Source organism: Rattus rattus, chromosome 4, assembly GCF_011064425.1.
Source record: "Rattus rattus isolate New Zealand chromosome 4, Rrattus_CSIRO_v1, whole genome shotgun sequence".
Classification (NCBI taxonomy): Eukaryota; Metazoa; Chordata; class Mammalia; order Rodentia; family Muridae; genus Rattus; species Rattus rattus.
Window position 1 is genome coordinate 139259462 of NC_046157.1, and position 14205 is coordinate 139273666.

Genomic DNA, 14205 nt, shown 5'->3' on the forward strand with positions numbered 1-14205 from the left:
TCTACTCTTGATGCTTGTCTCTGAGGCCTAAGGGAGAAAATCCTAAACCATGCTGCTCTTGTAACTAAGGGAGGTCAAAGCCAGCAACCTGTGACTTGAAGCCTGTGCTTTTTGTAGCTTTCTGGGAATTAATCTCACATATTCCATTAATGGAATGATTTCTTTGGAGACCACATGAAGCTTGCATGTATTTTTCTGTATAGTGTGTTGCCTTACCTTCTTAGTTGAATTTGAGTGTGTAACTTTTTTGAGAAGGAAGGAGAGGGAGAGGGAGAGGGAGAGGAGGGAGAGGAGAGGGAGAGGGAGAGGGAGAGGGAGAGGGAGGGGAGAGGGAGAGGAGGGAGGGAGAGGGAGAGGGGAGAGGGAGAGGGAGAGGGAGGGAGAGGGAGAGGGAGGGAGGGAGGGGAGGGAGAGGAGAGGGATCTGTAGTTCTATCTGTCCTGCAACTCACTGTGTAGGCTAAGCTGTCCTCCAACTCACAGATATCTGCTTGCCTCTGCCTCAATTAAAGGTATATGCTACCAGCCTAGTGAACATTTTCTTTTAAATGAATCAAGAAAAGTAAATGTAACTAATGTATATAAAAGTAAATTGATGTCACTAGATGGATAGAGATTTTTTCTAGAATCTATCGATTTCTCCTTTCTTTCCCCCTTTCTTTCTTGTGTTCCTTCTTGTCCCTCTTTCTGTGTAGAATTTCTGCATGTCTCAGTCTGTGCCTTTGGACACACTCTGTAGTGGGTGCTTTTCTTTTTCCCTCAGTTCTGAGTTCTCCTTGCATTGGAGGGACTCCTGTGATGCAAACTTCTTTTGTCTCCTCCATCTTTCTTATCTCTGGGAAAATGGGTTGAAGCTCTGGTCATGAATGTAAGAAATGGAGTTGGCTTCAGGTAGCCTATCTTTTGTTCAAGGAGTTTGCACTGAGCAATGTTTTCTGGATCTCCAGGGACAGCATTGCCCATCAGCATCCTATGCCCCATTGGGGTGATCTCTACTATTTACAGGGTTCTTTAACTGGTCCACCTAGTGAATAAACCTAGCATACATCATCTAGCTCAGATGTCAGTAGCAAGAAGGCTTCTGATTGGTTAACTCTGACCATATCCTTCACCCTTTGTTGCAACACATGTATGTCTCAAAGTCAAATGCTATATAATAATTCTCATTAGAGACTCCCCAAAATGCAGCCCATCTACTCACACCACAGAGTGGCTTATTTCTCAATATGTTGGACATGAAGAATGCTTTTACTTTATTTATGGGCATATTGTTATGAATTACTGAGATCTTAAATTATAAGTAATACACTTCCCCATTATAATACTACAATGATTTTACAATAAATATAAATACAAAATGCATAGCCCATTTCTTGTTAGTCTGTAACTCAGGGACAGCCCCTATAGTATATATTAGAGCTTGAATTTTATTTGTGGTGCTATTTTGGGATATTTAAGAAGGACTCTGGAAGGAAGATTTTTCTTTAGGAAGAAAGTCAGAATTGAAAATACCAAATACAGATACTAAACTGTATCTCTATAAAGCTCTTCTTTACCAGTCTTCCTTATCTCCACCTCTTGATTTTGGAGGTTGACTCTCCTGTGACTAGAGTTGGGGGAAAATGAACCATTGACTTAAGGAACAGAGAGTAGATTATACATGTTTCTCTTCCCTTCATATTTTAAGAAGCAACCAATATAGTATTTTAAAAACTCACCATTTAAGATTTTCCTAAAAGTATTTATGAGAGGTGCCATCCTGTTCCTTCCGTTAGAATTCTCTGAGAGATCTTCTTTACAGGTGTGTAGAACAAAACATTCACGAGATGACAAAAAACTTCTGAAAATCTGAACCTTGTATTAAATGCATTTTTTTTTCAAAGTAGACCATGAGTCATGTGAAGAGCCTGTCTGTATCAAACACAGAGGCTGGCCCATAGCACAATGATGCTATAAACATCTAGATAAGTATGAATACAGACCAATAAAAGTGGCTCTGAAGAAGTACTCATTCCCAATCCACATTTTCCTAATTCTGAGCACCATGTATAATGTGAACTATGAACTCTGCAAGCTCTCACAGTCACATTGATTTATGCAGGGTTATTTAAATGTGAAGAGCTCTACACTAGCATTGTCAAATTACCATCAGGAAAACATCTTCTAGATGGTTCCCACCCTGAACATGTTTTTGACCTTTAGATTATTTTTAAAGATTTCTCAGAACATGAACCACAGACTACAGAAAAGTATACCTACAAATTCAAATGCATCAGTGAGTGGCCAGCTCTGATTTCTTATTTCAGTTCTTTGGTTCTTTTTTAAATGCCAGCTATGAGTTGCTTGAAGACTGAGGTTGATGATGTACTGCTTTATTACCAATCTACAATATCACTTAATTTTATCTACTATATGAAAATTAGTTGGTCATACTAACACATCTGTAGTCTCAGTTCCTGAGAGACAAAGGCAGGACGCGTAGGAGCTCAAAGCCATCTTTGGCTAGGCAGTGAATTCAAGACCAGTCTGGGCTACAGTCAGAACAACACAAGCCAGACATTTCCTGTCAGCAATCCACAGAGCAACTAAAGAAAACTAAACTAGGTATTGGAGACACTGAATAGCTTACATAATGTGGCTTGTTTTGGCATTTAAATGGATCAGAAGTATGGCTCACTGGCAAGGGGCTGGGCATGGAATGTTAGTGCCTAAGTGTCCAGGTTATGTGTGGATTCATAAAGATCTAATGGTACCTTGATATAAAGAAATGGGGAATAAGATTATCTGAAAGACAGTGGATTGTAAAAAAAAAACCAAACCAAACCAAACCAAACCAAACCAAACCAAACCGAACCGAACCGAACCGAACCGAACCAAACCAAACCACAACAGCAACAACAACACGAAAAGACAATTGCTGAATTAGATCAACCTGTATACTTTAAAGATGTTTTAACAGCAGAATGGGATCAGGGAATATGTTGCACTGGGGAAGGGGTTTTGCCTATGAGACTGTGAGTTCCATCCAAATCAATAAAGATCCAATCTTAGTAAGAGAAGGCATGACTCAAGGAAAGAATTGATACAGAAAGACAGCAAAGAAGATGATATAAAAAGCTGATCCCCTGCATGGGGACAGCTCAACAAACCAGCTGAAGAAGTATATATGGTTCATCATACTGGCAGATTGGAAATCCTTGATGCTGAAATGGACATTTGCCAAGGGACAGATGATCAGGAATGCAGTTATGAAGGATCATCATATCAATGAATTTTCACAAGGACATTTGAATTATTAAGTTTGTGGAATTGATGACCGTTTCTATTGTAAATAGTAAAACTGTGTATAATTTTTAGGTTAAATAGAAATGGGAAAGAGGTAGAGGAATCTTGATTCAGCAACATGGCTGCCCTGGCAAGAGATCATATCAAAAGAATTTGTAGGTTTGTGTGATCCAGCCAGAATGACATACCTTTAACCCCTCTGGATAGAATACAGACACAGTGTTAGTACACACCTTTTATCCCACACAAGGAAGGTAAAGTTAGTTTGTAAAAGGAAGCAGCCATGTTTGAAAGTGACATCTAATTGAGGGAGAGACAAAGTGACAAATCAGAGAAAGATTTGACAGAGTGAGTCAGAGATAGGATATGCCCCAGTCTCACGAGAACGGACAGGAAAAAGAGGCTACTTAAGAGCAGCACAGGGTAGGTCAGGAGGGGCAGTTTGGGGAGTGTGGTGTAGTTGAGTTCAGATAATGCAGTTGAGTTTGGCTAAATTCAGTTCAGAGGCAGTTTTTACTTGGACAATTATACAAAGATTGTACAATTATATAATTATACAATTATATAAGCAAACATTTCCCCCAAGAACATTGCATGAGCCATGCAGGGACTCTATGTGATTCTCACAGCAGCAACAGCAAGAATAGCCTTCATCACTGAAAGGTTATCATAATAAATGACAGATGCCACTGTCCATTTGTTCTCTTTCATTTCCTTTGATTGTTATATGATTGACCTTTTCTAATACCAGAATCATGTTTCTATGGCTATAGAGATTTTTTTCTTTACATCCTTGTTTACAGCTTTTCTTCAGAAAAAAACAATTCACTCACTACCTCCCGGTTCCATGTTCTCTATGTAAGCACCTTAGCCCCACACAGTTAGAGGCACCATCTGGAAGGGCTCTTCCAATGTGGCCTCGGCTGCTGCATCTGTTCTCCTGCTCTGTTGACTCCTACCTTTCTGTTTATTCTACTGATTTAAAAACTTGGTTATAGTTTAGGTCCTTTACATTTTTTTATTAAACCATCCCATTCTCAAAGAATTTTGTATTTTTTAAAAACACAACAATTTTAACAGTGCTTACAAAGAATTACTGCCTACAGGAATATTCAGTGAAAATGCAACTTAAAATTCATGTCTCCCAGGAAAGTAATGGCCCCTCATGGAATCAGGTGTGAACACCACCCATCAAGGACCAAATCCACATTGAAAATGTGTTACCTTTGAGAGTGCATTCAAGGGACATACACAAAGTACACTGTATATACGAACTCATTAGTATGCCTTTTGGCTTTGTTTCTTTGCCCTTTCCTGTTCTCCTTTTAAAATGTTAAATAAAATGTACACATTTGCTTACACATATACATGTATACATTATAGGCTGGCATATAAGTTGAAGGAAAACATGCTTTTTCTTTTTTTCGTTCTGAGATAGGGTTACTTCATTATACATTCTAAGTCCACCAAATTTTTTTCCTGAAAAATTTGTCATTTCATTTTTCTTCAGAGTCGATATATCAGATCTTTAACACAACATCTGCTGATGGGTGTCTAGGTTGGTTCTGTTTCTTTTCTATAATGATGACAATCGCAATAAACATGGGGATGCAAATGTCACTGTGGTGGGGAATGGCCTTCCCTGGGATGCGTGCATGGGAGTGGAATAGTTGGGGTACATGATAATTTTATTTGTATTTTTTGAGAAACCTTCAAACTTATTTCCCTACTTGCTCTCTTAATTTTCACTCCACCTGCCATAAGCAGTGAACGAGGCTTCTTCTTTCCCATCATCCTCTCCAGCATTTATTAGCCTGCTTGTTGATTGGATGTTTTATTTCCTTGGTATTTAGTCTTGGCAATTTTTTTGTGTCTGAGGTGTAGTTGGTAAAGATTTTCTCCCATCTGTGGCTTATGTGCTGATTGTTTCTGTTGCCATGCAGACACCTTTTATTTGCTGTAGCCCCATCATTTGATTCTAGGGGCTCGTTCCTATGCTATTAAATTCTGCTCAGAATATTCTTGCTGACTCCACTGTTTTGAAGAGCATTTTTTATGTTTTTATCTAGAAGCACAATCTCAGATTTAAATTTAATTTTAAAACAATGAAATCCTTTATGGCTTCAATTGTATTTGGTGGGTTGAACAATGGAATGGCAACAGTAAGCCCAACTGTGTGTTCTACATTAGCATTCTGCCACTCACTGGCTGTGTGGTCACATGCAGTGTCACCTGCTCTGCATCTGTGAAGCAATGAAAATGATGATATGTTTTCTAGAATCATTTTAGAAATTAAAATGTCTTTGTTTTTGTAAAAAAATTAGGATATTATATAACCAATAACACCTTCTAGTTACTCTATATTCTATAGTTTCCTAAACTATTTAGAACAACTTGCTGGAATTTCATGCAGCTATTCTTACATGTATCATTATGTTTATATACATGTGTGTATTTTCTTTGAAACTAACAGCTTCTGCTCAGGCTTGGTTTTTCTTAATTCTTATTTTTTTTAAATAGTCAATTTGTCCATCTTTAAATATATTTTCTCTTTTATTAAACTGTTGGGTTAACTTCCCAATCAAATTTATTTTGGGGTTTTCAGAATTTATCTCTGATGTATGACATGAGGACAGAGACCTCGGTTCTGGACATATTTATACAGTAGAGCTTAGGGATGCACTTCTATGTAAGGATTAAGGACTGACAAATGACAGTGCACAGCTGGTTGTACTCCCACAGCACCTCTTGACTCAATTCCTAACACATAGCCTCTTACACAGTTGCTATGATTCAGCCTTTTCCCGGCTCTCCACCCCAGACATTGCATCACCAGGAACTGTTTTCTGAGTTAGAGAGGAAATTCTGTAATGTGAAATAAACATGACTGTTCGGAAAGCAATCCTCATGGAAATCCTCGACTCTCAGGTTGTGTATGTTTTAATGCATCTGAAGAGAGCGAGAGTATGGTCATTTAATATATCACAGAACCATGTAGATGGCTTCAAATTCCAGTGAGTAGCTGGGTAACCCAGGTCAAATCTTTTTGAATTGGAAAATTTGGGTCCTTATAATGGTACACAATAAAAATATCTCATATTCATCTGAAGCTTAGAGAGTGTTCAAGAAATGCATGGTTAGTCTAGGAGCACTTTTCTCTGGAACCAACTCTCTGCCATCTCCCTTGTTTGTAGGCAGAACTTGATTCTCTCTAATGGATCCCACACCTATCCCTTTTCAAATTCAATATAACTTTCTACACCAGAGGCCTTTTCTTATACAGTATCTTGCCTATGAAACATCCTTAACATACATCTCCCAGTACATTTCACGCATTTTAGTCAAGAATATAATTCTCTGAACAATTCTATTACTCCTCTTCATGAATACAGAGGAAGAAGCTAGGTTTTAATTTCAGTTTTAAAATGGTAGTCCCATTTATAGAATAACTTATTTTTTGTCCCAGCAACCTTCCATGTGGCTTCATCTGAACTTTGGAAATTGGATTCTGGTAGATAATTCTCTGATATTTTTGGTTTCTAATGCTACTAAAAATTTAATTTTTTAGGGGTTGGGGATTTAGCTCAGTGGTAGAGCGTTTGTCTAGTAAGCGCAAGGCCCTGGGTTTGGTTCTCGGCTCCGGAAAAAAAAGAAAAGAAAAAAAAATAGGCTTTAAAAAAATTTAATTTTTTTCTTTTTAATAAAAATGAAAGCAAATCAAGAATCAGTAGCTTTTACTGTGTTAGCTTAGATTCTGCATCCAAATTTATGGAATGGGCAACTTTTAGTCTTAATACAAAGAAGTTCAAGTTATTTAATTTCTATAAATGTCTTGAAGAGTTGTTTAATTTTTGTGTGGTATTACCTTCTTTTGTCTTTCAGCTGAATTTTATTCTGTTCCTGAATACAGTTAGAGTTCTCGCTACCAAAATTTGGGAGACCAATGCTGTTGGGAATGACATGAGAAAGCAGTACAGGTAATACAGAGAAACTTTCATCACAGGAAACATTTTGCTTGCTATTTAAAGAATAAAACATCAGCTAGTCTTTAGGGGACTTGCTCTATGATTGCGTGTTTTTGTTTAATTCACTTACATGATTTGTTAGAAGCAAGTATCTACAGTCAAGATGCAAATATTCTCAAACCTTCTTCCTGTGCCTGAATTCTCTGCATATTTTTGTCTGTTATTAGCAGGCTGTTAATTTTCTACGAATTGTACAAATTAACACAAAAATCTCCTGGTGAGTATCTTAGGTGGTTGTCTAAGTTGAAAATATGTCCTTACTGAAAATAATCAAGTGGGTGCATTTGTTTTATTACACCTAATCTTTGGTGAATTGATAGCTCTCAAATATAAATTTTAAGAACTTTTCAAACCCATTAATTAGAGGAATTTTATTACTTAGTCTTTCATGAAGAAAAGGACAAATTGAGTGTTCATAATCTCTATCAAGTCATTTTAAGGGAGTGCCCATTCCTGCTAGTGATCATTTTGTTAATTCTGAGTACTAATGGCCTCTATCTAATTAAACTCACATGTCTAGCAATCAGGTGGATGGGGACAAGGTTTCATATTGCTTAAATCAGTTAACAACTTCTGCCTCAGCTTGCTGTGAAGTACTGTCTCAAATAGTGGAAGAAAAAACATGTTCAGTATTTTGATTTTATTTCACAAGCCTCCTCCAAGTTTTTTGCTGATTCCTTCCCCTCTGACATGTAGTCAGCCTTTGCTGTCTAGCAGCAAAGACTACACGTTTGCCCAAGAATTTTGAGAAACTTGGGTAAGGAAGGAGGATGATGAATAACATCTAAAAAATCCCAGGGGATTGTTTCTTAGAATAATTGAAGAGAACAATTTATTAAGAATTTAAGTAAGCTACTATTCAGAATTCAGAATAACTTTTAAATAATCTGATATCCAGAAATATTTTAAATTTCCAAGTTGTTCATTAGAGTTCTATGTCTTTCCTCACAGGACTCAGGGAATGCAGGTTTTCAGCTAACTGGCTATTTTTCCATAGCTGAATAGTGTCCAGAGTTAAGCCACATATAAATACACAATGGGAAATATGTTTCTTATTTGAGAAACTACTCAGCAACAATTTGGAAATTCAGTTCAGTTTCAATTTTTGAGACCCCAGATTATCAAACTTTACTTCCAAAGCAGACTTGAGAAGATGAAATTCATGTTCTTGATTCAATAGTGTTAATCTTAACACTTAAGACTGGACTTTTTTTTTTTTTTTATTAACTTGAATATTTCTTATATACATTTCGAAAAGTGCTATTCCTTTCCCGGTTTCGGGCAAACATCCCTTCCCTCCCCCCTTCCTTATGGGTGTTCCCCTCCCCACCATCCCCCCCATTGCCGCCCTCCCCCGACAGTCTAGTTCACTGGGGGTTCAGTCTTAGCAGGACCCAGGGCTTCCCCTTCCACTGGTGCTCTTACTAGGATATTCATTGCTACCTATGAGGTCAGAGTCCAGGGTCAGTCCATGTATAGTCTTTAGATAGTGGCTTAGTCTCTGGAAGCTCTGGTTGCTTGGCATTGTTGTACATATGGGGTCTCAAGCCCCTTCAAGCTCTTCCAGTTCTTTCTCTGATTCCTTCAACGGGGGTCCCGTTCTCAGTTCAGTGGTTTGCTGCCTCTGTATTTGCTGTATTCTGGCTGTGTCTCTCAGGATCGATCTACATCCGGCTCCTGTCGGTCTGCACTTCTTTGCTTCATCCATCTTGTCTAATTGGATGGCTGTATATGTATGGGCCACATGTGGGGCAGGCTCTGAATGGGTGTTCCTTTAGTCTCTGTTTTAATCTTTGCCTCTCTCTTCCCTGCCCAGGGTATTCTTGTTCCCCTTTTAAAGAAGGAGTGAAGCCTTCACATTTTGATCATCCGTCTTGAGTTTCATTTGTTCTAGGCATCTAGGGAAATTCAAGCATTTGGGCTAATAGCCACTTATCAGTGAGTGCATACCATGTATGTCTTTCTGTGATTGGGTTAGCTCACTCAGGATGATATTTTCCAGTTCAACCATTTGCCTACATGAATTTCATAAAGTCGTTGTTTTTGATAGCTGAGTAATATTCCATTGTGTAGATGTACCACATTTTCTGTATCCATTCCTCTGTTGAAGGGCATCTGGGTTCTTTCCAGCTTCTGGCTATTATAAATAAGGCTGCGATGAACATAGTGGAGCACGTGTCTTTTTTATATGTTGGGGCATCTTTTGGGTATATGCCCAAGAGAGGTATAGCTGGATCCTCAGGCAGTTCAATGTCCAATTTTCTGAGGAACCTCCAGACTGATTTCCAGAATGGTTGTACCAGTCTGCAACCCCACCAACAATGAAGGAGTGTTCCTCTTTCTCTGCATCCTCGCCAGCATTTGCTGTCACCTGAGTTTTTGATCTTAGCCATTCTCACTGGTGTGAGGTGAAATCTCAGGGTTGTTTTGATTTGCATTTCCCTGATGACTAAAGATGTTGAACATTTCTTTAGGTGTTTCTCAGCCATTCGGCATTCCTCAGCTGTGAATTCTTTGTTTAGCTCTGAACCCCATTTTTTAATAGGGTTATTTGTCTCCCTGCGGTCTAACTTTTTGAGTTCTTTGTATATTTTGGATATAAGGCCTCTATCTGTTGTAGGATTGGTAAAGATCTTTTCCCAATCTGTTGGTTGCCGTTTTGTCCTAACCACAGTGTCCTTTGCCTTACAGAAGCTTTGCAGTTTTATGAGATCCCATTTGTTGATTCTTGATCTTAGAGCATAAGCCATTGGTGTTCTGTTCAGGAAATTTTTTCCAGTGCCCATGTGTTCCAGATGCTTCCCTAGTTTTTCTTCTATTAGTTTGAGTGTGTCTGGTTTGATGTGGAGGTCCTTGATCCACTTGGACTTAAGCTTTGTACAGGGTGATAAGCATGGATCGATCTGCATTCTTCTACATGTTGACCTCCAGTTGAACCAGCACCATTTGCTGAAAATGCTATCTTTTTTTCCATTGGATGGATTTGGCTCCTTTGTCAAAAATCAAGTGACCATAGGTGTGTGGGTTCATTTCTGGGTCTTCAATTCTATTCCATTGGTCTATCTGTCTGTCTCTGTACCAATACCATGCAGTTTTTATCACTGTTGCTCTGTAATACTGCTTGAGTTCAGGGATAGCAATTCCCCCTGAAGTCCTTTTATTGTTGAGGATAGTTTTAGCTATCCTGGGTTTTTTGTTATCCCAGATGAATTTGCAAATTGTTCTGTCTAACTCTTTGAAGAATTGGATTGGTATTTTGATGGGAATTGCATTGAATCTGTAGATCGCTTTTGGTAAAATGGCCATTTTAACTATATTAATCCTGCCAATCCATGAGCATGGGAGATCTTTCCATCTTCTGAGGTCTTCTTCAATTTCTTTCTTCAGAGTCTTGAAGTTCTTGTTGTACAAATTTTTTACTTTCGGTTAAAAGTCACACCGAGGTACTTTATATTATTTGGGTCTATTCGGGGTGTCGTTTCCCCAATTTCTTTTCTCGCTTTTCTCTTTTGTAGAGGAAGGCTACTGATTTATTTGAGTTAATTTTATACCCAGCCACTTTTCCTGAAGTTGTTTATCAGCTTTAGTAGTTCTCTGGTGGAACTTTTGGGATCACTTAAATATACTATCATATCATCTGCAAATAGTGATATTTTGACTTCTTCTTTTCCCATCTGTATCCCCTTGACCTCCTTTTGTTGTCTGATTGCTCTGGCTAGAACTTCAAGTACTATATTGAATAAGTAGGGAGAGAGTGGGCAGCCTTGTCTAGTCCCTGATTTTAGTGGGATTGCTTCAAGTTTCTCTCCATTTAGTTTAATGTTAGCCACTGGTTTTGCTGTATATGGCTTTTTACTATGTTTAGGTATGGGCCTTGAATTCCTATTCTTTCCAGGACTTTTATCATGAAGGGGTGTAGAATTTTGTCAAATGCTTTCTCAGCATCTAATGAAATGATCATGTGGTTTGTTCTTTCAGTTTGTTTATATAATGGATCACGTTGATGGTTTTCAGTATATTAAACCATCCCTGCATGCCTGGGATGAAGCCTACTTGATCATGGTGGATGATTGTTTGGATGTGCTCTTGGATTCGGTTTGCCAGAATTTTGTTGAGTATTTTTGCGTCGATGTTCATAAGGGAAATTGGTCTGAAGTTCTCTTTCTTTGTTGGGTCTTTGTGTGGTTTAGGTATAAGAGTAATTGTGGCTTCATAGAAGGAATTAGGTAGTGCTCCATCTGTTTCAATTTTGTGGAATAGTTTGGATAATATTGGTATGAGGTCTTCTATGAAGGTCTGATAGAATTCTGCACTAAACCCGTCTGGACCTGGGCTCTTTTTGGTTAGGAGACCTTTAATGACTGCTTCTATTTCCTTAGGAGTTATGGGGTTGTTTAACTGGTTTATCTGTTCCTGATTTAACTTCGGTACCTGGTATCTGTCTAGAAATTGTCCATTTCCTGCAGATTTTCAAGTTTTGTTGAATATAGGCTTTTGTAGTAGAATCAGATGATTTTTTGAATTTCCTCTGAATCTGTAGTTATGTCTCCCTTTTCATTTCTGATTTTGTTAATTTGGATACACTCTCTGTGTCCTCTTGTTAGTCTGGCTAAGGGTTTATCTATCTTGTTGATTTTCTCAAAGAACCAACTTTTGGTTCTGTTGATTTTTTCTATGGTTCTTTTTGTTTCTACTTGGTTGATTTCAGCTCTGAGTTTGATTATTTCCTGCCTTCTACTCCTCCTGGGTGTATTTGCTTCTTTTTGTTCTAGAGCTTTTAGGTGTGCTGTCAAGCTGCTGACATATGCTCTTTCCTGTTTCTTTCTGCAGGCACTCAGCGCTATGAGTTTTCCTCTTAGCACAGCTTTCATTGTGTCCCATAAGTTTGGGTATGTTGTACCTTCATTTTCATTAAATTCTAAAAAGTTTTTAATTTCTTTCTTTATTTCTTCCTTGACCAGGTTATCATTGAGTAGAGCATTGTTCAATTTCCACGTATATGTGGGCATTCTTCCCTTATTGTTATTGAAGACCAGCTTTAGGCCGTGGTGGTCCGATAGCACGCATGGGATTATTTCTATCTTTCTGTACCTGTTGAGGCCCGTTTTTTGACCAATTATATGGTCAATTTTGGAGAAAGTACCATGAGGAGCTGAGAAGAAGGTAAATCCTTTTGCATTAGGGCAGAATGTTCTATAAATATCCGTTAAGTCCATTTGGCTCATGACTTCTCTTAGTCTGTCTACGTCTCTGTTTAATTTCTGTTTCCATGATCTGTCCATTGATGAGAGTGGGGTGTTGAAATCTCCTACTATTATTGTGTGAGGTGCAATGTATGTTTTGAGCTTTAGTAAGGTTTCTTTTATGTATGTAGGTGCCCTTGTATTTGGGGCATAGATATTTAGGATTGAGAGGTCATCTTGGTGGATTTTTTCCTTTGATGAATATAAAGTGTCCTTCCTTATCTTTTTTGATGACTTTTAGTTGAAAATTGATTTTATTTGATATTAGAATGGCTACTCCAGCTTGCTTCTTCCGACCATTTGTTTGGAAAGTTGTTTCCCAGCCTTTCACTCTGAGGTAGTGTCTGTCTTTGTCTCTGAGGTGTGTTTCCTGTAGGCAGCAGAATGCAGGGTCCTCGTTGCGTATCCAGTTTGTTAATCTATGTCCTTTTATTGGGGAGTGGAGGCCATTGATGTTGAGAGATATTAAGGAATAGTGATTATTGCTTCCTGTTATATTCATATTTGGATGTGTTATGTTTGTGTGCTTTTCTTCTCTTTGTTTTGTTGCCAAGACGATTAGTTTCTTGCCTCTTCTTGGGTATAGCTTGCCTCCTTATGTTGGGCTTTACCATTTATTATCCTTTGTAGTGCTGGATTTGTAGAAAGATATTGTGTAAATTTGGTTTTGTCATGGAATATCTTGGTTTCTCCATCTATGTTAATTGAGAGTTTTGCAGGATACAGTAGCCTGGGCTGGCATTTGTGTTCTCTTAGGGTCTGTATGACATCAGTCCAGGATCTTCTGGCCTTCATAGTTTCTGTGAAAAAGTCTGGTGTGATTCTGATAGGTCTGCCTTTATATGTTACTTGACCTTTTTTCCCTTACTTTTTTAATATTCTTTCTTTATTTTTGTGCGTTTGGTGTTTTGACTATTATGTGCGGGAGGTGTTTCTTTTCTGGTCCAATCTATTTGGAGTACTGTAGGCTTCTTGTATGCCTATGTGTATCTCTTTCTTTAGGTTAGGGAAGTTTTCTTCTATGATTTTGTTGAAGATATTTACTGGTCCTTTGAGCTGGGAGTCTTCACTCTCTTCTATACCTATTATCCTTAGGTTTGATCTTCTCATTGAGTCCTGGATTTCCTGTATGTTTTGGACCAGTAGCTTTTTCTGCTTTACATTATCTTTGACAGTTGAGTCAATGATTTCTATGGAATCTTCTGCTCCTGAGATTCTCTCTTCCATCTCTTGTATTCTGTTGGTGAAGCTTGTATCTACAGCTCCTTGTCTCTTCTTTTGGTTTTCTATATCCAAGGTTGTTTCCATGTGTTCTTTCTTGATTGCTTCAATTTCCATTTTTAATTCCTTCAACTGTTTGATTGTGTTTTCTGGAATTCTTTCAGGGATTTTTGTGTCTCCTCTCTATGGGCTTCTACTTGTTTATTTATGTTTTCCTGGAATTCTTTCAGGCATTTTTTCGATTCCCTCTGTAGGCTTCTACTTGTTCTCTAAAGGGAGTTCTTCGTCTTTCTTGAAGTCCTCAGCATCATGGTCAAATATGATTTTTGAATCTAGATCTTGCTTTTCTGGTGTGTTTGGATATTCCATGTTTGTTTTGATGGGAGAATTGGGCTCGATGGTGCCATGTAGTCTTGGTTTCTGTTGCTTGGT

The 14205-nt window shown here is 38.2% G+C and overlaps 1 protein-coding gene across 1 annotated transcript in view; it reads left to right on the forward strand.

Moving 5' to 3' along the window:
• Nucleotides 1-14205, forward strand: part of Pth2r (parathyroid hormone 2 receptor) — a 98214-nt gene that overhangs the window by 60514 nt on the left and 23495 nt on the right. Inside the window, exon 10 of the mRNA XM_032901262.1 lies at nucleotides 7167-7261. Coding sequence (XP_032757153.1) covers nucleotides 7167-7261 — 95 coding nt within the window. The remainder of the gene's footprint in view (nucleotides 1-7166; nucleotides 7262-14205) is intronic.